This window comes from Serinus canaria, chromosome 14 (assembly GCF_022539315.1).
Source record: "Serinus canaria isolate serCan28SL12 chromosome 14, serCan2020, whole genome shotgun sequence".
Classification (NCBI taxonomy): domain Eukaryota; kingdom Metazoa; phylum Chordata; class Aves; order Passeriformes; family Fringillidae; genus Serinus; species Serinus canaria.
This window is the reverse complement of record NC_066328.1, coordinates 12,911,988-12,935,775: the sequence shown is the minus strand read 5'-3', so window position 1 is coordinate 12,935,775 and position 23,788 is coordinate 12,911,988. Positions and strand designations below refer to the sequence as shown.

General features: G+C 54.5%; 2 protein-coding genes across 4 annotated transcripts in view; one reads left to right on the top strand and one right to left on the bottom strand.

The window, feature by feature from the left end:
• TNRC18 (trinucleotide repeat containing 18) overlaps positions 1-2,091 on the top strand; it is a 53,982-nt gene extending 51,891 nt beyond the window's left edge. For all 3 annotated transcript variants that reach the window (XM_050979916.1, XM_050979917.1, XM_030229911.2), the window contains exon 28: positions 3-2,091. In XM_050979916.1, coding sequence (XP_050835873.1) covers positions 3-209 — 207 coding nt within the window. In that variant the 3' untranslated portion in view covers positions 210-2,091. The remainder of the gene's footprint in view (positions 1-2) is intronic.
• Positions 1,909-10,035, bottom strand: SLC29A4 (solute carrier family 29 member 4). The gene is made up of 11 exons (XM_050979918.1): positions 9,991-10,035; positions 7,870-8,039; positions 7,116-7,247; positions 6,888-7,001; positions 6,680-6,808; positions 6,154-6,228; positions 5,557-5,822; positions 5,335-5,470; positions 4,604-4,791; positions 4,100-4,340; positions 1,909-4,026 (listed from the first exon to the last, which is right to left on the bottom strand). The coding sequence occupies exons 2-11, from the start codon at positions 8,027-8,029 to the stop codon at positions 3,884-3,886; spliced, it is 1,584 nt and encodes a 527-aa protein (XP_050835875.1). The 5' UTR covers positions 8,030-8,039; positions 9,991-10,035; the 3' UTR covers positions 1,909-3,883.
• Between the last annotated feature and the right edge of the window lie 13,753 nt (positions 10,036-23,788).

Sequence of the window (23,788 nt, the reverse complement as noted above, 5' to 3'; positions counted from 1 at the left end):
AGAGAGCTCTCTACCAGTCCTCTCACGTGGATGAAAATGATGTCCAGACCATCTCACACAAGTGTCTTGTTGTTGGTCTGGATCAATATGAGCAGATGCTAAAGACAAAGAAATACCAAGACAGTGAGGACCTCTACTACCTTGCAGGGACCTACGAGCCCACCACGGGCATGATCTTCAACACTGACGGGGTCCCTGTCATCTGCTGACCGCCCAGGGGACACATGCCACCCCCTGGGAAGGGATGGGACAAACCTGAGGACGTGCCTGTTCAGACGACATGATTGTTTCTTTCAATGCTCATTTCTGTGTCACACTACAGACAGGAGAGCACGAGAGACGCGAGGAGGAAGGAGAAGGCTGAAGAATGGGGTTGGGGAAGCAGTTACAGGACTCGAGGAAGATGCCATTGGGGTGGTGGTGGTGGCGGTGCTTGAACCCCGAGCCTCTTCTGGAAATGGCTTTAAGTACGGTGACACTTGACCAACTTCTCCCTTCCTCCTTTTGGTCCAGGAAAGCACATGGGTCTCGTGATCATTTCACCAGCGGGACCCCCCAGCAGGAGGGATCCCTTTTGTGTCATTTTTCCCCATCAGTAACTCGGAAGCCGCCCGCACATGGAAGGACCCTCTTGCCTTCTGTGTGCGCTCCTCTCCGTCCTTATATTTCCTTTCCTGCTTAGTTTCGCATGACCCTTTATAGGAAGGACAGGGTGAAAGAGAAAGGAGATGAGTCTCTCTCAGCGCCTCGTCTCGATCCTCTCAGCGCCTTTTTGCTGTTCCCTTTCCCTGGAGGCCCCTCTGGCAGCATGTGGAGCATGAAAGGGCAGGGCTGGCTCCAGCACAGAGATGGCAGAAGAGAATCCTCTGGCCCGGCAGGAGCCAGGTGGAAGAGACAAAATCCAGTCTGGGATGCTGCCTTCCCACTGCCTTGAACAGTCTGAATCCTCTGCAGCTCTGCACCTTTTCTGCCTTGCAAAGGAGGGAGCAAGCAGGTGGCAAAGGGGGGTGACACGTGGCAAACTGAGACCTCATCTTGGAGCGTACAGTGAAGGGGCAGGAAAAGACTGGGAAAAGCTGCAGTGAAGGGGCAGGAAAAGACTGGGAAAAGCTGCTGCTTGGTGCTTGGAGGAGAGAAGATCAGAGGCCACTGGATTCTGGCATCCCTCACCCAGCTTTACCTGCCATGCCTTGCCTGTGCTGAGACGTGGAGCTGCTGGGAAGCCTTGCCCGTCGTTTGAAGGGAATGGGGGCAGTGTGTGAACCCGGCTGTGCCTGCTCACGGCGCTCCCACAGCCAGAGCCCCGCTGCCACCTTGGGCTCAGGGACTGCACCGTTCAGCTTCCTCCAGCCACGGAGGAGCTGAGCTTCCTTTGGCCACTGCCACTGCTGCTCCAGGGTTACACCTGGCAAGAGGGAACACTGGAGGAGAACCTGAGGAGAACGACGCACCATCCTTGCACTTAAAACAAAACTCCAAGAGACGCACTGATCTTTGCAACTCCCGACTCGCACTACGGATCGCCGGGATGCGGAGCGCGGCCCGGCTCGGCCCAGGCTCCACTGGGGAGACGCTTAAGCCAAGGACAGATTGGAAACTCTCCACCCTGGCTGCGTACCAGAGACTGGAGGCCGGGGCTCAGGGGTGAGGGACAGCCCCACAGAGTTACCCCTCGTCCTTTAAACAAGCCACATGGTGCTGAGCTCGTACCATCTCCACCCCGGGCCACCGGCGCCTCGGCACGGCGGACAGTGACGGTTCTAGCCTGTACAGTTTTAATGTACCAAAAGACTCTTTAGCCCTCCTGTATTATAAGTCTTTAAATGGATTCAACTTTTTAATTATAAATATAAATATAAATATATATATATAAATATAAACTTTTTAAAACTGTGAAAAAAATTATGAAATTATAAAAAACAAAAAAAGAAAAAAACCCACAACGGCAGAAATGAACACAGTCTGACGTTTAGAATATTATTTTTTATTTCCTGTTGGATTGTGATTGTAAATGATCTGGGAACAGGCACACCCCCCACGCTCAAAGTGTACTGTACTTCTAGAAGCAAATTGTGTGAGCATATTTTAAAAGAGCGAGAGAGAGAGCGCGCGAGAGAGATTTTATGCTAATGTTAAATAGAAAGCACTTAAAACCCACTGCCTTCTATGGAACACAAGGATATTTCAGACAATCGAGAGGAAAGGAGAGCCAGGTTTTTGTCTTTTTGTTTTGTTTTGTTTATGTTTTGTTTAAAACAATTTTTTTGGCATTCTGTTTGTTGGAGAACTCCGTGTGATCTTTTTTCATAAAAAAAAAAAAAAATCTAATTGAAAAAAAGCAACCCAACGAAGCATCTTTCTTTGTCTCGCTTGTCCTGACCCCGCAGGGTTTTTCTCTCCTTGGTGGCAATGATGGCTTTTTGGCTCAGCCCCTGCCCTGGAGAAAGACACAACCCAGGTGCCTGATGGCTTTTTGGGGAGAACCCATCTGTGTGAGTTGGTGGCACCGCTGGACAGGACTGGACAGTGGAGTAGAGGTGTCTTATGGACAGGGCTTGTGGCCTGGAGATGTGAGTCCTCCCTCTGCCACCGTGCTCGATGCACCATGTGCTGAGGATGAAACGCTGGATTTGCCCTTTTTTGGTGTGAGCTGCACTTCATACAGGCAGGAGCTTGGCACAGCCAGACCCTCCTGTGCTGTGGGGGCCAGGTTGGGGCCAGGCCTGGCACTCACTGGCTCCTTGGGCTTGATTCCCTGGGAGATGGCACCCGCCAGTTGGCACAGCGAGGTGCAGCTGGTCCCAAAACATGGTGTTGGCACCTTCTGATGTTTTCTGCTCCTCGTGGCCTGTTCCCTCTCCTGTGTGCTGCCCATAGCAGTTTGCAGGCTGGCAGGAGTTTGGTGTAACCCAGTGACACGTTCAGCCACCCCAGGTGACAAAGGGGGCCCTGAAGATGGAGACCAGCACAAGGGGCACCCCAAAAACCCAACAAGACAGGCAGCAGGCACCATCTTGTGTGTGTTTGCCTGCCCAGCCCATCACCAGCAGTCAAGTGCCACCCATACACTTGTGTGTGGCACAGCTAAGGATCAGCCATGGTTGCAAAGACATTTAATTATTTAATCAGCTTCACTTACATCCTGTGCAGTAAAATTGAAGCTCAGCAGTGGCCTGCAGGTGGCACTGGCAGTGCTGTAGCCTTGGGACCCCCCTCTACCCCTTGCAATGGAGCAGATTCACAGTGTGGAGTGAGGGGAGGCAAGACCCTGCCTCTGTTGCAGTTGGGGAGGGGTAAAACAAGACACAGTAAAAAAACAAATCTTTTTTTCCCCAACCATATGATTCGCATATTTAGGGAGGGACCGTGATTTCAAGCCATTCCTGATGAAAACCTGCAGCACCATCAATGGAAGTGGAGACCCACCTTCCCAGAGCCACGGGAGACTGAAGGAGTGCTTCTTTCCTCTCTTGCTCCTCTTCTTCCTCACCAGCCCTCCATCACCCTCCTCCCTAATGCTGGTCCTATTCCCTTTGGGATTTGGCAGTATTTTCTTCCTCCTGTCAATGGCTTGGTGCAAACAGAAGATCCCCAGCCTTCACTGGAGAGCTGCACATTGCTGATGGGGAGACCCCCAGAAGCAACAAGAACTGTCCCCTGGGGTGGGAGGAATGTCACCCCAAGCAGTGGCCCTGCACAGTGCCTGGCTGGGCAGCACAGGCCATTTGGCAATGCCACAGCCCTGTGCCAACAGGATACCAGTCCTTGTCCATGCTGGGGTGGCTCTCTGGCTCCAGGCTCCCTCCTTGAGGAGGGATGTGGGGCTCTGGGGACCATGGTGGGAAGCTGGTCCCATCCTGTCCCCATTGCCCCGACCCAGGGCTCAGTAGCCCGAGGTAAAGGAGCCATTGGAGGTTTCGGTGTAGAAACAGCTGCTGTGGGAGGTACTGGTGAGGCTGTAGGCAAAATAGGCCACGGCAGAGCCCAGCGTCAAGCCCGTCATGTAGGACACGGTCATGGTGTTCCCTGTGGGAAGGGACAGGGGGTGTCAGGTGCTCTGGCCACACCACGTGGGATTCCCGGGAGGGCCTGGTCCTACCTGCCAGTTCCCGCTGCTCCGGGCTCACTTTGCCCGCGGCCAGGATCATGGGCACGCTGCCAAAGTAGCCGTTGGTGATGCCCATGAGGAGGGAGAAGATGCAGGGCCAGGCGGGGTGGCCGAAGGTGGGCTGCCCGTTGGGGTAGACGCACATGATGAAGAGGGGGATGAAGACCACGCGGAGGCAGGAGTAGACGAGGAGGTGGGTCCCTCTCCAGTCATAGGGCAGGGCAGCCAGGATCTGCAGCGAGGGCAGAGATTCTGCTGGGGGGATGAGGAGACTGGGGCAGGCCCTGCTGTGCCCAAAATGGGGCGACAAGGAGATGAGATGGTGGGAAGACCAACTGCTGTAGGAACCCAACCTTGGCTGTGCCGGTGAGCACCAGCCTCACACTGGTTAGACCCCCGTGGGTGGAGATGACCCTTGGTGGAGCCAGGTGGCTTAGAAAGAGGGCACCAAAGGAGGACAGACCCCCACTGTGCTGGCTCTGCCCTCTCTCCTACCTTGCCGACAAAGTCAGAGAGGTTGAAGATGGCCATGATGAGGATGGGGAGCCATTCCCCCAGCGTGCAGTTGTGGATCTCCGACTCCAGCCCGGGAAAGAGGCACAGTGTGATGAAGTAGGTCATGGCAATGGAGAGCATGTAGGCCCAGATGAGGCGGGACACGACGTAGCGGTAGAGCAGCATGTCTGGCAGGGACAGGCAGCACAGCTCAGCCAAAACTGCAGCCCAGCCCCCTTGCAGAGCCTGAGAGCTTTGTCTGATCTCCAGGGATGCCTTCCAAAAATTATTTTGCCCCATGGTTTTCGGCACATCGTTAGGAAAGGATTCATAGAATCATAGAATGACAGAATGGTTTTGGGATGGGACTGTTAAAGACTATCCAATTCCAACCCCGTGCCACGGACACACACAGGGACACCTTCCACTATCCCAGGTGGCTGCAAGCCCCGTCCAACCTGGTCTTGGACACTTCCAGGAATGCGGCAGCCACAGCTTCTCTGGGCAGCATGTGCCAGGGCCTCCCCACCCTCACAGGGAAGAATTTCTGGATAATATCCCACCTAATCCTGTCCTCTTGTCAGTTTGAAACCATTTCCCTTTGTCCTGCTATTCCATGCCCTTTTCAAAAGTCCCTCTCCAGCCTTAGGGATGATTCTCCCCCATAACTCTGGGTCACCAATCATTTATCCCACCCCACAGGCATGGCTTTCCCCGAACCCACCACTCACCTCGGAAGCTGGGCCAGCTCCTCTTGATCTTGGGCCGAGGGACATCGAAGCGCATGTAGGTGCCACTCCCAGCCAGCTCAGCTTCGGGGCCGGGGCTGCCCCGTGGGGAGCTCGGCTGCCCCTGCTCCCGGTTTTCCTGGATGAGAGGAGAGAGGACAGCAGTGTTGAGATGCAGCGTCAAAGAACCCTGGGGGACAGCAGAGAAACCCACGCTTGGCTTACAAATCGGACGTCCTCGGAGGTGACGTCGTGGTGGACGCGGTAGCCGGTGCTGGGCTCGCCGGCCCCGCGGCTCTCGGGGAGGCCCTGGCGGGAGCTGTCGGTGTAGTAACGCACGAAGCGTGTGCGCTTCACCAGGAGGTGGAGGATGAAGCATGTCAGCTCCATGCCGATGGAGATGAAGAAGAAGATGACGGTGTTCTCCTTCTCGTCCGACAGCAGCAGCTTGGTGAAGATGCGGCTGAGCGAGATGATGACCCCGGCGGTGCCTGGTGGGGCGGGGGAGCTGTCGGTGCTGGGCCCCACTGAATCCCAGCTCAGGGATCCTCATCACCCCCCACCAGGTGGAAGGGATGCTTCCCAGTATAGAGGAGTCACCAGCAGTGATTTTGGGGTGATAAAACTCCTGGCAGGCATCCCTACCCCCAGCCTGGCATGACAGTGCAGGGGCTTAGAAACTGGGGAGCACCCTGGGGTATCCCTGATCTGCTGGCTGTGCTGGGGCCAGTGGGGGCCCAGGTGTGGCTCACTGGGGCCCCAGGAGAAGGTGCAAGTCCATGTGGTGGGCTGTGGACAAGGCCAGTGGCTGTGGGTACTTACTCTCTCCTGTCATCACTCCCTGCGTGTAGCGCTTGGGCAGCAGCCCCGTGTAGCCGTAGAAGCTGGATTGCTGCACTTCAGGAGAGAGGCACAGAGGGGAGAAGGAAGGATTATTGCTGCAGCCAAAACTCCAGGAAGGGGGAAGAAATCCCAGAGGGAACCCATGTGCTGTGCCAGCTGGGAGTTGCTCCTTCCAGCAGCCTCCTTGCTCCAAAAACAGGAGGGCCTTTTTTCCCCTCCCTGGATGCTCCACTGTGTCTGTTCCCACCCAGCGTGGCCACCAGGTGTAGGGGCTTGGCATGCCACCATGGTGGCCCAGATCAGTGGTGTCAGTGACCAATACACAGGTTGGTGCTGTGTCCCTGGCTAGTCCCACAATGCCTGGACAGAGGTGGATGGGATGGGACAGGGACCTGAGGGTTACAGGGAGCAGAACAGGAGGTTGTCCCCAGAGACCACGGCTCAGGGATGGGGCTGTTTCCCTCCCCCACCTGCCATGTCCCAGCCCAGCTGCTCTGCCACATACCTGTGCAGCCAAAGGCCACCACCCCGACAGCCACCAGGTTGATGGCGTAGGCTTGTCTGCGGCTGAACAGCTCCAGCCACACGTCGCAGATGCTGACGAAGAGCAGGGGCCCCAGGGCAAAGAGGTAGCCTGTGAGGAGGAGACAGAGGTGGTGGCAGGGGCACGGCATGGGGACAGCACTGCCTGGGGGTGCAGGGACCCCACTCACCCACGGAGATCCGGGTGTGCAAGCTCAGCAGCTCCACCAGCGCATTGTTGAGGATGACGGCCACCAAGGCCACCAGGATGTAGGTGAGGCTCATGTCAAAGACAATGGAGGTCCCTGGAGAGAAGCAAGTGATGGGGGGGGAACAGGAGTTCAACTCCCTTGGAAGTGGGATTGAGCTCTCTCCAGGTCTGGGGTGTCAGGGTTGTGCTGGAGCTGCTCCAGACCTACCTGGGTATTTATGGTGCAGGTAATCCACATCGGTGATAAAGCTGTTGTAGGGCAGGAGAAAACCCACCCCAGCCAGCAGCATGGCAAAATAAATCCCATGGTATCGATCCTGGGGCTCAGGGTCCTCAGAAACTGCTCCAGAAGAGGAAAGAAAGAGAAAAAGACATGACAGGGGCACTGCTGCACCTCTGGGACCCACATGAGACCTCAGCCTTGAGGCGATGAAACAGCTCAGCTCCCTGTAGATGTACAAATAAACAGCCCCAGCTCTGAGCAGTTCCTTCCCTAAATAAAGACACTTCAGTGGAGACCCAGGAGGCAGGAAAACATCTGGGCTTTGGGGGTCTGGTGAGTTTTAATTGCAGCTAAACAAGCTGAGAGCCAGGCAGTGCAGGTAACAGCACAAGTCAAGGTGCAGGAAGGGTCAGAGCTGGGTGTAGAGGTGGACAGGGTACCTCAGGATGTGGAGCAGGGCTGGGGTGAATCCCAGGAGTGCCCCTGAGTCCTGCATGGAGAAAGATGAAGCTGCAGGCTGGGGGTGAGCCTGTCAGGAGAACCAGGGCACCACTGTCACAGGATGTGCTGGTGGCTCACATAGGTACAAAAAGGGATGAAAAAGGGTAGTGGGCAATACTGTGGTGTTTCAGGCTATTTGTGGCTATTAAACCCATCCCAGGAAGCTCCTAAGCGGGTGGGAACCCAGCAGGGAACCTGGATCTGGCTGTGGGTCAGGTTGGGCCGTGCCTGCCCTCACCTGGCTCCATGAAGGTGAGGACACCCTTGGCCTGGCTGCCCCGCTGCAGCTCGTCCTCCTCCAGCTGGTAGCTGTCGAAGCTGAAGCTCATCACCACGTTCCCCTCCGGGGTCACCGCCGGGCTCAGCTCCTTGAAGCGCTCGGCTCCCACCGAGCCCATCCTGGCCACCCTGGGAGGAGGGACAGCAGTGACAGTGACACCCCCGGGGTGCACAGGTCCCCTCCGGGTGATGCCAGGAGTCTGTAAAGGACAATGAGCCCTGAGCCTTCTCCACCTTGCTGTTCTGATGTTTTTTTTTCCACCTGGAAAAATGATTTCCCCCAGGCAAACGGGATCCACCGACCTTCTGAGCAGAACTTTGGCTCTGGGGTGGTGAGCAGTGCCCATGGGGGACCCACTGAGCCACCCCCGAGGCACAGCCTGGCTAAGCACCTCCCTGGGATGCTACCAAAGACAAATGCCACTGTGATTTCCAAAAGCAATTAGAGAAATTAATGGATGGAATTCACCCAGGGAAGGCGGCTGCGGGGAAGGTCCCGGCTGCCTTGGGAAGCCCCAGCTCCCTGCAGGCAGCACATTTGCTCTGCTTTTTGCCCTTTTCAGCATCTCTGGTGCCTGGGGCTGAGGCAGAGCTGCTGGCCTGGGCAGACACACTCCAGCAGCTTTCAGAGAGGGGAAGGGATTTGACCCTGCTTTTTCCAGATCTGCTTCTCTGGGGAATCAGAGCCAGCACAGACCTGCCAGAGAGTCCCCAGCATCACACTAAATGCACCCCAAAATGAACTCTTCAAATACTCAACATCCTCCAGTGACCCTACTGGAGCCATCCACAACAGGGTTCATCCCTGCGGTGCAACCCCAGGGGGCTGCTCTGAATTCCTTGCCTGTCCCCAGCCCACCTCCTGCAGATCTCCCTGGCATCCAGGGGTGGTGGTGATGGTGAAAAAATCTCCTCCAAGGCAGTAGGTTGAGTCAGGCAAGGGAGGAAAAATCAATGACAGTGATTTCTTTGGTCTCCCTGCCAGAGATGGCGTTTGCAGGAGCAGAGGTTTTCCAGCTGCCAGTATGTGCTGGATGCTGGAGGTCCCTGAGGAGGGGGGCAAACGTGATGCCCACAGACCCTGTGAGTGAGTTCCTGGAGCCTAAAACGCTCCCTGTTGCAGGGGCAGGTGCACAGGGCAGCACTGCCCTGGCCCCGGGGCTGTGCTGAGGTCACAGCACTGCTGGGGGGGTGGATGGGGTCCCCCTCCCTCCCCATGCTGGGGTTCACCCCAACACCCCCCGTCCAAGAGCAGAACAGCCCAGCAGGACACGTTGTCTTGGGGGCACCGCTCCGGCCTGCTGCTCCCAGGGGAGCTGTCTGCAATCCCCTTCACCCACACCCTCCTGTGCCTGCTGCCACCCCAGGCAATAAAACCCAGTGGGAAGCATCTCCCGGGATGCCGGGACGCCTGTTGCAGGGTTTTTCCATAGCAGGAATCCCAGCTGGAGAACATACCAGCTGGAAAAGCCTCGTACGTACTGTGTGTGGCCCAAACTTGCCGGGGCCGGGAGCGGAGCGGGATGCGGGATGCGCTGCACAGCCGCGGCGCTGGACCAGCCTCCGGCACTCTCCGCCTCGCTCCCCCGAGCATCCCTGCGCTGCCGTAAATTGGATTTTCTCCTCCCGCTGGATTTACATCCGTCTGCCCCTACGGGTTTACACCCTGCCGCCCCTGTGGCCCCAGTGTGGGGGTTGGGAGCGTTTCTCCATCGCGGGCAGGGGTGAGGGGTCTCACCCGAGAGGAGCCCTTGCCCCGCTGCCCCCCGGCTCTGCTCGACCCCCGGGCACCGCAGCCCTCCTGTTAGGGCACAAAAGCGGTTTTTGCTCTGGCAAAAGCGTCCCCCGACATCTTGCCAGCCATAAATGGGGGGAATTCAGTAACCCACGTCCCGGTCTGAAGGAGAAGCTCCTGGGCGGGCGGAGCGCGGCCCCGGCCGCGCCCGGGGGATGCTCACGGGAGCCGGAGAGATGCTCAGTGGGGCCAGGGCGGGCAAAGGCTCCGAGCTGCGGCTTCCCCTCCTTTCCCCCCGCTCCCCGGCGGTCCCGGCCGAGCACAACAGGTCGCGGCGGTTCTTACCTCTCTCCGCCGCGGCGGCTCTGCGACACCGGCGCTGGCCCTCCCCGCTCAGCCCCGGCGGCCGCCGGGCCCCGGCCCCGCCATACCGGAGCCTCCGCCGGGAGGGGGCCGGCACCGAGTGCGGCGGCGGCGGCGGCGCGGAGCGGGGGCGGCCCCGGGTCTGCCTCCCCCCGGGTCTGCCTCCCGCCCGCCCCCCGCTCCTCCCCCGAGCCCCCCCCGGCCCCGGGCCGCGGGAGAGGCTTTCCCAGCGCTCGCCAGCACCCCTGTCCATAGGCACCGCCTGTAGGTACCGCCTATAGGTACCGGCTAGAGGCGCCTTGGAGGGATTTCGGAGGTCCGGAGCTAATTGCCAAGAGAGATTAATTAGGAAGAAAGCCCCGGTAATTTCATTCAGAGCATGAGATTTTCAGGGACAGGGTCATTCCTGCCCTGTGAAAGGTTTTGTCTAAGAGGGGCTGATGGAATCAGGATGGATGGATGGATGGATGGATGGATGGATGGATGGATGGATGGATGGATGGATGGATGGATGGATGGATGGATGGATGGATGGATGGATGGATGGATGGATGGATGGATGGAAGCTCTGGTTAACAGAACACAGCAATCCCCCAGCTTTTTGAGGAAACAGCCCAGGAGGGTCTCTGCTCCCTTCCAAAACCAGGGAATGGAAGCAGAGGAGGAAGGGAACCAGCGACATGGGGCAGTGTAGATTTCTGTCCGGGGAGAAAACACGTGTCCCCAGGGTGGGTGACCCAGGCAGGGAACTCGTGGGTGTCCCCACCCCTCCTGGGCTGGGTGAGCTGGACCAGGCTGCAGGCTCCATCACGGAGATCTCCAGGAGTAGCAAGGCACAGAAGGGGGACTCAGCAGGTGCCCCCTTCCAGCTAGCTGGGTGAGAGCCCTGGGGGACCATCCTTGGGCTCTGCCCCCGGAGTGTGTGAGGATGGAGGCAGCAGAAAGGAGAGGAGGAACCATCCCTGCTCCAGCCCGCTGCTGCACGGCGCCGGGCTGTGAATGACAATCTCCTCGCAGTCAATAAATGCTGCGTTGTGTAAATCAGCGTGTGGGGCCGGGGATGCGCTGCTGCTGCTGCGGCCGCCAGAGGAAATGAGAGACACAGCCTCCTGCACCACCTCCTGCTGCCGGGAGCGGGGCTGGGGAAAGGGGCTCCTGCAAATCCATCACAGGGAAGAAAACAGGCCAGGTGGAAATTTCCATCTTTTCTCCTTGGCTGAAATAGACGGAGTTTGGCTCAAAGTGCACCTGACTGCTGTGCCAAGCACGGCCTGGAGCTGGGGCTCAGCCTTCCTTGCTCCCCTCTGAGCTGAGCACCTGCACAGCTCGGCCCTCTGGTGCAAACGGGGATTTTTTGGGCTGTTTGCTTTGGCACATTTGTTCAGCTCTAATTTCATAGCGTCACCATAAAATCTCAAAGCACCTCACTTCCCTTGGGGTACATCCCATTGCTCTACACCAGACTCCATCACCCTCTTCAGGGAACCTTAGAAATGTAAAAACTCACCGGGGGTGAGCGTGGTGGGGGTTCCCTGGCCGTGTGTGCTGCAGTTTGGCACCCAGACTGGGAGAGTTCTCCACGAAAAGAGCAGAATGAGCTGCAGCATATGGGCACCCGCCTTTTCCCAGCGCTCGCCAGGCAGCATTACTCACCACAGGGATTCCCCCCAGGAGCTGGTTCTCCCCATCCCAAAGCCCCAGGAACAGAAGCAGGGATGGTCCTTCAGAGATGACCAAGCTGAGGGGAGCACCTCAGCTCCCAAGAGGATGTGATGCTCTCCAAGCCATGGGGTGATGCCACAACCAAACACCTGGTGGCAAAGAGCAAGTTTTAGCCTCCTCTCTAAAGCCACACAATCAAGAGATCCCCATTTCAGGGGACAAGGGCGTTCCCTTCCAACTGCTCCTGCTCTAGGTGTGACAGAGCCATGCTGGGATACCCAAGGAAACTGCTACAGCTTGGAGCTCTACAGGGAGATGAATCCATCAGGGTGAACTTTGCTGGGTGCTTTCCCCAGTCCCAAGGGCAGCGTTAGACACAAACAACACTGTCCCCCCCTCCCAAAATGCCCAAGGTGCCCCCTGAGCATGGGCAGGCTGAGCTGCCTCTGCCTGACAAGGGTATGGGGGTCCCATGGGCTGTGCTCTCCTGGAGTTTTGATGGGCTCTTCAATTTTTTAAGCTGGCCCTGAATAATTCAGCTTCCACATAGTTGGCTCAAGGTTGCCGAGCTCAGATGCTCCTTGGGTTTCTGCTTGACCCACTTTAACAGCCAGGAAAACCAGCCAGGCATGGTGCTCCTGGTCCCAGGCATGCTGGTCCCTGTGGCATGAGGGACATCCCTTACACACAGCCCCAGCCTTGAGTCTTTTTCCCCCCACCCTCCACATCCAACAGCCTCATCCTTCACCCACACTGCAGATTTTTAGCGGTATTTTTTCCTTCTCCTGCCTCTCCCTGCTGTCCCATGGCTCCCAGCACCAGTGGGTGCATCCCAGCAATGTTTGCAGGATTACAAAGAGGGATTTGCTTGGCTCCATGAACCAGCCAACACCCTGTGGCCACCTCTCTCCTTGCTATGCAGAGCCTCACCTCACTTCCCAGGAGCCTGGATGAACATTGACTAATCCTGCCGGCAGAATAAGAAGCTGCTGATTCATTTGGCTCCAAGATGCTGGATTAGGACCATCTCCAGAAATGTCCTGTATTGTTGTTTTTCTCCTTGGCCTTCCAGCCGAGTCAGGTTTTATAAATCATTGCTGTTGCAGAGGGGAGAGGAAGGAAAGACCTTTCAGTTGTCTGCACACCAAAAGCCTCAAGCCAAGGCTTTAAACTCTTGGGAACCATGGGAATGGGCTGTCCCTACTGTCCCCATCCCTGTGGGCACAGCCGTGAGCCAGGAGCTCCTTTACCAAGCCGTGCTCACCCTGCCAGCCTGCTCTGGTTATTCTGTGCCCAGTGGGTGCCTCCCTGTGCACCAGCTGGGGTGGGTGACACTGAGGAGGGGGCAGGCAAAGGGATGAAACATCTACACTCCCCTTCCCACCCCCTCCAGGAGCACTGCACATCCATCTTTTCCACTTCAGGGGAAGAAGAGGCTGTTCTCAAGCCTGCAATCCCCTCTTGGAAAAGCTCCTTTAAACAGCATTGCATCCTCTGCATCCCTCCCCGGAGTCTGCTCCCAGCGCCGGCCGAGCGTGTCGTGCCAGCCCCGGGAGCATCCTCGGCAGCAGCGGCTTTGCACGGAGACGCCGGGGATTAATCAGGGATGTTGCCTCTTGGCCAGAGTCACACTCAGGGGATTACTGGGGCCTGCAAGGAGCGGGGAGTAGCCAGGGAATTTGTTCAGTGCAAGTGGAGGAGTTTGTCACAATCCGATTGCAGGCAAACAGAAATCCCCAGCGCTGGCAGGAGCTCAGCTCTGGAGGCCGCAGGGATTAACTGGTTTTTCCCCAAGCTTTGCAGCAAGGCTGGGGTGGGAGGAGATGCTCTAAGCCCAAATCTCTGGGTTTAAAACCTCCAGGGAGATGCAGGGGCTGAGCTGAGCATCAGCTTTGGGGTGCCCAAGCCTTGTCCCAAGGCCAAGAACCAAATTCTTTCACGTGGATGCCCCAATTCTCCTGCAAGGCATTACTCTGCATCCCTCCTACCCTCAAACGAGCCTGAGAGAGCTAGAGAAACCCTGGGAGGATACCCATGGCCTTTGCACTCCCTTTGCTCCTCTTTGTTGGAACAGATTTGCATCCATCACTAATTAATCCAAGATGAGCTCCTAATTCAGCTCCTTGATTGCAACTTTGCATAATTGCTGCACGCACAGGCAGAGCGGCAGGACGGGATAAAAAAGGAGACAATCAGTGGTGGGCGTGGAGGAAACAACGCCGGGAAGGGCCGGTCCAGCCCTCTCCCACTCACCGGGCTGTTTACAGACGCAGGTTGAGAGAGATTTGGCTCTGGAAGGAGAAAATGGTGACGGGTACCCTTGGAGGGGGTGTTACCCCAGTGCTGTGCTCACAAAGGGCTTCACCAGCAGCCACAAAACCCTCAGGCAGTGGGAACACCAGGAATTCCAGTCCAACCCTTTTTTGCTATTCCTTTGCTGCTCTCCTCCCCAGGCTCCCCTTTCCCCAGTGTCCCAGCACTGTCTGCAGGTGTCAGAGTGAACATTCCACCAAGGTGAGCAGGCAAACACATCCCCCTGAGCCCGCCTCCAGGCCTCTCCCCCAGTGTCCATCACACCCTGTGTCTGTAAAGACTGTTTAACTCCCCCCAAAACAAACTCCAGGGGCTGCCTCAGGGGAAGCAAACCCACAGCACGAGGGAGGCTGGGCAGCGTGGTGAGGTGACATGACCTCAGCCCTTGGTGGCACAAAAAGTGGGCCAGTGATGCCCATGCCATTCCCAGAGGGCTCCAGCAGGCACCCTGAGCATCCACTGCCACACAGGCTGGACTGTGTGTGCACAAACCAACACTGACACCGGCTCAGGGGTAATTTTACCTCCTTCCTCTTCCCCCTCCGCTCACATCCCACCCACAGCCATCCCCCTCTGCCAGCGAACACCTCCACACCGCCCGAAATCTGAGCGACAGGGCAGCAAACAGCGGCGGGCAGGTCAGCCCGGAGCTCCCCATTCACCCTGCAGAAGAAAAGCTACTTTCAGCTCAGCCTTTTCTCTGCAAAAATGCAGCTCCCAGAGCAGAGGCCCCACGGTGGGGGTTAGAAGGGGGTTTGGGCAGCCAGGCTGGCCCCACCACCCCTCTTAATCAGCCGGGGCATGCATGAAGCCTAATGCTGCCGCCAAGATTTGGGCACTATTGACACACACGGCGCATTAAACGCCTTACGGGGGATTTGCATAAGCTCGGGGAGGGAGGAAGAGCTCGGAGAAAAGTGTCGACAATGGGAAAGTAAATGCATTAAAGTGCTTAGGGGGAAAAAAAAAATCTGATAAAGGAATAAACCAGTTAAGGGAATATATTACTCATAGGCCCGTTATTCAAATCCTGCCTTATAGGAAATCCTCTTAAAGCGATCACCTGATTGTGTGTTAAACCCCTAATTGAATAATAAAAGAATTATGTATTTCTTCCATAAAGGCACAAAGATGGGAGCCCACGAGGATGCTCGGTGAGGGGGGAGCTGGTGGCAGAGGAGATGAGGGGAGAGGGGCCTTGGGGCAGCAGCAGCATCCAGGAGAGGTGGTGGGAGGTGTGGGAGTTGGGAGGGATGGCTGGGAAAGGGGAAGGTTGCAGGGCTGAGTGCCAGGGGGTAGTGGAGAGCTTCGCTGGGATGGGTTTAGGAATGATGGTGCCTAGAGGGAGAAAGACTTGATGGAAATCCAGGAAAATGGAAATCCAGGGCTCATCCAGCCCCACTGGTGCAAGAGGTGAGAGGAGCCACCAAATGTGGCCCCTACCCTGGAGCTGCTGGAGCCCCCAGATCCAGGCAAAGGGAATCTCAGGGGGCTGCAGCAGCTCCTGGAGCTGCAGAGGAGCAGAGAGAGGACCACGTCCAGCCCCTGGATGCTGCAGGAGAGGCTCAGCCCCTGCTGCCCCCTCCTTTCCCTGGCCAGGACCGAGGGCAATGCCTGCATGGCCTCTCCTGATGCTGCTGCCCTTCCCCCAGCTCCCTGCTATAAATAAGATGCACAAAAAGGAGAGAGAAAAAAAAAAAAAAAGAAAATAAGAAAAGAGCACATCACCTGGCACTCAGGAGGTGAGGGAGAACAGCAGGATTGACATGCACCAAACCTTCAGACTGTGCAAGGAGGGTGGGGGTGGAAAGGGGGGGAGAAACAAAAGAGCTAAAAATAGCCCAGGGAGCTGCTTTCTTCCCGGAGATCATTTTTTTCCCTACCCAGCTGTTTTATTTAATAAACAGGATTATTTATTTATTTCTCCTTCCCTTTACTTCACTTTTTACTTATGTTTTTTATGCAGTCAATGCCACTTTACCCATCCTCACATCTTCCTTAAATGCAAGGTAGAAAACCAAAACAAAGCACCCAAAACCAAGGAAAAAAACCCTGAAACCAAGGAAAAAAACCCTGAAACCAACGGCCTTGATGCCTCCAGCAATGTCTTGCCTTGCTACAGCTCTTTATAGGTAATTGAATATCCCAGAGCTGCACCTGCTAATGCAAACTCTGATATCAATAAGTGGCAACAGTGAGGGCAGAGGCAGCAGCTGAGAAAACAAAGCACCAGTGCCCAGCAAGCCCCAGCGAAGCTCCAGGCTGCCAGAGGGTTTTTACGAGGCAGGATTGGGTTGTTGGAGCCAGGCTGAGGTCCCAGCCCAGGCGAGTGTGGGAGCTGGAAGGGAGCAGGGTTTGCAGGGAGGTGGGTTTGGAGCTATCCTCAGGACCTGACCTCTCCAAGCCAAGCTTGTGCAGGGCAGGGGGATGAAAAGCCCTCCCCAATTCCCAGGGGAGACCCCCGAGCCCTGGAGCTCACAGGTTTGCTCCACTCACATCTCCAGCAGTACCTGTGCCTCCTCCTCGATCCAGCATCCTCCAGCAGCAGCCAGGGAAATCAGGGATGACAGGAGCAGTTAATTTGAGCCTGCAGAGGCCATCTTCCCCTGCGTGTGTTGTTTTGTTTCCAAATAGACTTTGAATAACGAATTTGGGATGGTATAGAGAAAAAGCTTCGTCCTGACCTCTTGAAATGCAAATTGCCTTTCACCCTGGGAGAGATGAAAGGCTGTTTCCTATCTGAAACGGTAGAAAGGGGTGAGATAACGTCCCTGGCTCTGTCTCCCGCCTTTCATTTCCAAAATTGTTTTTGGGTAAGGAGAGGAGAGCTGCTCTGCATGATTTCACCATGCTTGGTGCCCACAGAGAGCAGGGGGCTCCTCAGGGGACAGCTGGAGCAGAGAGCCCTGTGTCCCATGGTGCAGAGAGAGGGGACACAGAGGGTCTGTAATTCCCTTCACACCAGCCCTGCTCCAGGCTTCAGCCAACAGCAGAGATGTGGGGCCAGGTGGAGCCCAGAGCTTTGCCCTCCCCTGCCAGAACTCAATTTTTGGGCCCAATTCCAAAAGCTGCAGCATTATTTGCTCAGGAAAACACAGCAGAGCAGTGTCACAAAGCCAGAGCCACTCTGCTCTGGCCCCACCACAGTCCCCTCTTCCCAGCATGGATCAAGCTCCAGGCAGGAGCCCGTGGCACTCTCAGCAGCCAAGCACCCTCTGCCTCCCCCAGCAGTTCTGGCTCAGGTGAAGGCGAACACAGAGCAGTATTTTTCCTCTCTCTCACATTTTGCTCTGGGTCGAGGAGCACAAGTGCAAGGCAGGTGCCCTCAGCAGGCACAGAAGGTGCTGCAGAGCTGCTGAAGAAGTGGGGGAGGGATGTCTTGGCAGTAAACAAGGGAAGGAGTGTGGATGCACCAAGGGGAAAAGGCTGGGATGCTGCCAGCAAAAGAGTAGGGAGGTTATGGGAGGAAAAAACTGGGATGCTGCTAGGGAACATGCAGGCTGGGATGCTCCCAGGGGAGGAGCAGGGAAACTCCCAGGAGAGGAAGGAAAGAACACTGATATTCCAGGAAAAGAAGATTGGGATGGTACCAGGGAAGGGAAGAAAGAACATGGATGCTCTGGGGACAGAAGGCTGGGATGGTCCCAAGGAAGGGACAGAGACACTCTGTGGCCCCAGGCCCCTGCAGCTCCATCCAGCAGCTGCACAAGAGCAGAGCACAGCCCCCCAGTGCTGGCCCCTAGAAGCCTTCCCTTCAGCAGCCACAGGCCCAGCTTCTGGCCCATCCCTCTGCCTGCCCTCCTCAGATAAAATAAATTATCAGCCCCGATCTGGAGCTGCTGAGAAGCAGTGGCTGATGGTGTCACCAGCCTCCCTCAAGCAGGGAGGAGGGGACAGCAGTGACAAGGGAGATGCTGAGGAGTTACACACCAGCTGACACCCAAAAGTGACTCTGCACCCACCGTGTGGCCAAGGTGGATCTGATCACAGGGACAAAGTGCATCCGTGCCCCTGCATCACTCGCTGCTCCCCAGCTCCAGACTGCACTTGTGGAGAAAAAAGTCTCTCCCTTGCCCCTGCAAAACAGTGTCCAAAATATCAAAATACTGCCAAACCCTCTAGCTTACTTTATGAACTTACCCCAGACACAACAATTTCCAAATTTTTGTTTTAAACTTTAACTTAGTAGAGTTCTCTGCTAAAATCCCGAACCCAAAACATAACCCAGTGCTGGAGGAGCCAGCATCAGCCATCCTCAGCTCCAGCAAGCTGGGCACAGTGCCCTCAATTAGCTCATAGTTCATTAATTAGCCAAAAAAGCCTCTGCCAAGGGCCTGTCTGAGACTGCTGTGGGTTGGATGTGGCACGGGAGAGGTGAATGCTCACAGAGCAGCTGAGTGTGGGTGCTGCAGAGGGGGACAAGCTGCTCCCAAGCCTGGGGCAGGATCAGAGTGGTGCTGGGGCTCACCTCTGGCTCCAGCTCCTCCTTTCTGCCCACTGACTCTAAAAAATGAGTGCTGCTACATCCACCTTGCACACCAGTCAGGCCAGGGGCAGCGTGAGCTGCTGTGCTGGTGTCTCACTCCTTTCTCTGCTCCCAGCAGTGTGTTCAGCTCAGCCACAGCCCAAGCAGGGCTGTTCACACCAGGATTGTGTTTCTGTTCAGTTGTTTCATCTTGGACTCAGGCCCTGCATAGTGAGGGGTGTCAGGGCCTGACCACTGGGCAGATGATCACAGCTAAAGCCAAAAGCTTACTCAGTACCAAGAGAAAACGAGGAGGAACAGAGGCACAGGTCCATGCTTACCCTTGTAATAAGATAAATAATTGGACATGGCCTTGCTCAGTCCCTTCCCTGGAAACTCATGCTCAGTGGGCCAAACTCAGTAATAGCAGACAGAATTCAAACTGCTGCCCTGAAGGCAACCACAGCTGCCTATTTCAGGGCTGGGTGTGACCCACTGTTTACAATTTTCCCCATGCTTACCAGGGAATATTCTGCTTTGCTCCCCTAGGGGAGAGGCAGAGGGGCTGTTGGACCTCTCGAAGCATCAGTGGGTCTGGATGGCTCTATCCACCTGGGACACAGGGGACAGGGGAGTTGCTGGCATCACCACAGCAGATGGAAGTCACTGCCACTGCCTGAATCCAGCTCAGATCTTCAGTTTGCTCCAGGCAGAGACAGGGAAACATCACCAGCAGCCTAGCGAACAGTTTAGAGACACTCATCTGAGCTAGCAGAGCCGATTTTGCCTGGAGCAAAGGAAGGCACAAAGCAGCAGCGACAGGGCAGCATTGCCCTCCAGAGCTGGATCAGGGGAGGCGGCGCCTGCAGCTCCTCAGCCGAGGCCTCACCATGAAACAGCCACGGGAGAACAGGGAGAGCCTCACCCTCATCTCATCCTGCGTGCTCCAACACTGCCAGGAGGAGCAGAAAGGCTTTGGCTCCTCTTGTCCACCCCATCAAAGCTCTCGTCGGTGCTTTGCAGGAGGAAGGATTCAGAAGCAGGAGCTGCCTCCTCTGCCATCTGCAAGGGCTCACTCCACATCTTCCTCCAGGGCTTGAATGAGAGAAGCAACAAGCCTGGAGCGACAGCACAGGGAGTGGGCTGGGTATGAAAGTACTGCTTGAGATGCATCCCATGGAAAAAAAAAAAAAAGGAATAAAGGCACTTATCAAACTCACCTGAGCAGCATGAGAAAAATACACAAATGCAAGTCCTGGGAAGAGCAGCTTTAAAGAGGAACAAGAGGGAAAAATACATTTGCAAGCAAAATGTGCCAGGAAAAACTCAGCTTGTCCTTTCCCAGTCCCTGCAAAGCCCAAGCTGACAGTGTCTGTGGAGAGCAGCTACAAAGCACTGCTGAGGGCTCAGAACTGCTGCTGTTTTGTCTGAGCCACATAGCCATACTCTGATCTTATCCAGCCCCATCTTCAAGTAGCAAACAAAAGGAAGAAGACACAGAATACTTATCACAACACAGATTTAATTTCTTAGGCAGTTATAAAATTACAAAGAGCGATGGGCTAGCAGTGAGAGCCAGACACTTGGTGAGGTGGAATGTTAGACAGATTTTTCCACTTATAGACACAGATACCAAACAGTCAGTGAGCACTGCAGGATGCAGGGTTTTCTCCAGGTAAGGAAGCAAATGCAAGAGCAAATAGATCCAGGCAGACCTGGGGCTGAGTCAACACCCCACAGAAACCCAGAGCTACAGGTTTGGGGAGAACTCCCCACTCCTGAGTCGGACACATGCAGGGTCCTGCAGCCACATGGCCAAAGCCACAGCACTGACACCTGTAAGGAGCACAACGGCAGCTGCTTGCAAGCCAGAATTACAACTTCTTGCCCGTTATTTTCAAAGCAGTGCAAGATGAGATTTGCCAGTCAGAAGAGCATTAAAATGAAGGCATGTCATGATTAGAAAAATAGGAATTTGCTGAATTCCTTTGGTTGTCCAACTGGAATCTGAAAGGATTTATTTACAGTCAGAGCCATGCTTTCTTCATTGCAAGCCTTTCACAGGCCAGCAGATTCCAGAAAAAGAAAGGCCTGCTCTCCACATGTGGAGAAGACACTCGGGGCCTTGCTCTCAGATATTAACAGGTTAAATAAAGTTGACTGTTAGCCAGGACAGCTGGAGCACAGAATAAAACATCCCAAACCTCTGCAGTGATTAATCCCCACCAACGCCTTGGACAAAGACTCCTGTCGCTTCTGCAAACAGCAGTGGAACATCTGCACACACCAGTGGGATACTGAACAGCTCAGCAACCCACAGGGAAAGAAATCCTACTGTCCTACTGCATGCTGGTTGGTGCTAATGCCATTATTGGAGCCAAGAAAGCACAGCATGGGATGCAGCAGGGAGTGCTGTGCTCAGGCTCAGCTCTCACCCAGCCCGTGGCTCCTCTGCTCACTCCTCCCTTTTCTCTATTCCACACAGGTCAGACCAAGTTCCCTCTGTGCAGACACCTGTCACTGCATTAAAGGTCTTCTCAGGTATTTATTTGCATTCAGGCAGACTTGAAAAGCCACCACCCCTACCCCCACCCTCTGCAAAATACAGCCAAGAAACTCGCCGTGCAGGACCCAGAGCAGCAAGGTACAAGCACACACCTGATCCCAGAGGGAGCACTGCTGCCAACGTCTCATTCAAAAGGGCACCAGAACAAACAGCTTTCACCAACCTCTTGATGCTTTCTACTTCCTCCTCCTCCTCTGCCAGGCCCTGTCTTTGACTGCTAGATTGGTATCTACCACTTGTATTGTGGAAACAGTGACATAAGAAGAGACCGGGGCAGATAAAAGCTTTCTGCCTCAGAACTGGAAACACAGAGTAAACAGACAGATGTCGAGACAGCACCGAGGACCTGCACTCGCTGCCCATTTGCACATCAAGAGAAACAGCTCCTTCCCCACGGTACTCACTGGGAACTCATCCCACTGCAAGCTAAGACCTGAGTTTAGGATTCCAAGTTTTTCAGTGCTCCCCCCTCCCCAGCTTTGGTTGCTTCAGTTCTCTGCCTCAACCCTCCACTGAGTTAAAAGCTATCAAGAAGTGCAGCCCATATGGAGAGAGAGAGAGACTGTACAGAACAAAAAGAGTCCTTCCAAGGAAGGTCAGTCTAAACTGAGAGGGACTGCACAGGTGTTCCCATATCCTGTGACCAGGAGCTTGTGGCCACAGCACAGGGCTCGAGCCTCCTTGGCTTGCCCTGGGACTGTCAGAGCATCAGAACAAAATGTTTAGACACCACCTGATTCACAGAGAACAACAGTGCAATCACATGCTCAACACTCAGGCGAGGATGCAGCTGCAAACAGCATTTCTGGTTATGTTTAAAGAAAAAAAAAAAAATAGAAATACATCTTTGTGTCACTGGGATAAACCCTCAACCTGAAAGGCTTCTGGCTTTGGTAGCACACCACAACAGGGTGGTTACTGAGGGCCTAAGGCCATCACAGGGAAATTACATCAGTCATCTTTTATCTGAGAAAAAGTTTATATGCTCATGCAATTAAACTACTGTCACTACTCTTAAATACACAGCCAGTAGGGACCAGAAATGACTGCTCCACCCTACTAGCTGGTCACTAACCTCAGAACATTAATATTTTTGCTCTATAAAAAGATTTTCTCTGTTACAACAGCAAGAAGATACTTTTAACTGGCTTTCAGCTTCTATTTAAGAGTGAACCAAGTAGGGCACAGGAATTCCACAGTGTGTGGGGCAGGAGCAGGAACACACTACAGCATATGGAAGACACAGATACAGCAAATATGGGATCTCCTACTCACCTGTGGAAAATAAGGTATGGAAATTAAGAAGGGAATAAAATTAGTACAATAAATGATCTCCACTTCTAACAGTAAAGTTAGAAATTACATTTAGGGGTGTAACATGGCCTTTGCCACACTCAGGAGTTGTAAAACTTGTGTGCTTAGCAGACCTGTGTTGCTGGTGCATGTTTACTGCTAACTGTGCTTGTGGAGTCTGGGCCAAACCTCCAAGGATGTTATCAGGAATGTTAACCAGCTTTAGTCTGGAATGAGAAGACAGCTCCTGGGTGGTTCAGTTTGCCAGCAAAGCTCACTGAGCTTATATTTACTTCAAGACTTGTATTTCACTCTGCAGCTTGGAACATCACAGCAAAGCTGAGAGCAGTAAAGCAGAATATAAATAAATAACTGCAAACCATGGAATTGAGTTGTCAGTCAGACCTTAAAGTCAAGAGACTATTTGAGACTTCAGCATGACTCAGGGATTTGCTGGGAACGTGCTGGGTTCTGGAGAGGACACCACAAGCTACTCCAACCAACAGTCAAAGGTTTGCAGTGAATAAACAAGCCTGATCCCTTCTCTCCCACACACACTTGTGTACAAACACCTTCCACTGACAGGGACTCACAGCAGCCTCCCTGACAGGGCCCTCCTGGCAGGGGTTGCCTCCTTCTTTGTACTTGTAGAGGCAGGGGAAGCCCATCTGCCCACACAGGGCTCTGGGGACAGAGCCCACTGCCTGCTACTGCTCCAGGGAAGACTTGCTCATGGTACCAATCCTAAAAGAACATCACTGCCTAGTTGTGGTAGGAGTTCACACATAGCTGGAGCACTCAGCCTCTGTCCTCCTCTTAAGATCTGCAATTTCCTTGCCTCTCTTTATATTTCTTTGCAAGCAGTCAGTAGAGGGAAAGGAAACAACCCACATTGCTACACAGAAGGCAAAGCAGGCTTGTTTTGGCAAAGGGAAGTAACACTCACCAAGTACTTCACTAATCACTTGTTCAATAACTGTTATCCAAGACTTAAGAGAAGGCACATTACAACCCTAAAAATAGTCTGCAGCACTGCTCAGCCTTGGAAAGCCCTAGTCAGTGTCAGGGCAGTTAAGAATTTACTCCAAAACTGCCAAAGAAACTACCAGTCCTTGAGCGTATCTACAAGAGGTACTCTGATGAGAAGGGGAATGGGAAAAAAAAAAACAAAACCAGAAAGAAAAGCATTGTTATGCAGCAGTAGAGAACCCAGAAGTAAATTAAATGTTCAAAATCATTTATATTTACATCAGAATCTGAAAAAAAAAAAAATCAAGAGCTTTCACTATTGGAGCAGTATACTCAGCCCCAGACTGAGAAGAAGCAAGAATTGAGAGCCTTCAAGCAGGAAACCTTAAGGCTGTTTATAGAGTGGGGCTGCCAAACTCTACAGGGACTTCCCTCCAGCCTGACAGAATCCTTGCTTTGGATAATTCAAAAAGGTATAAAAAAAGGTTATTGCTACTCTGCCAAGAAAACAG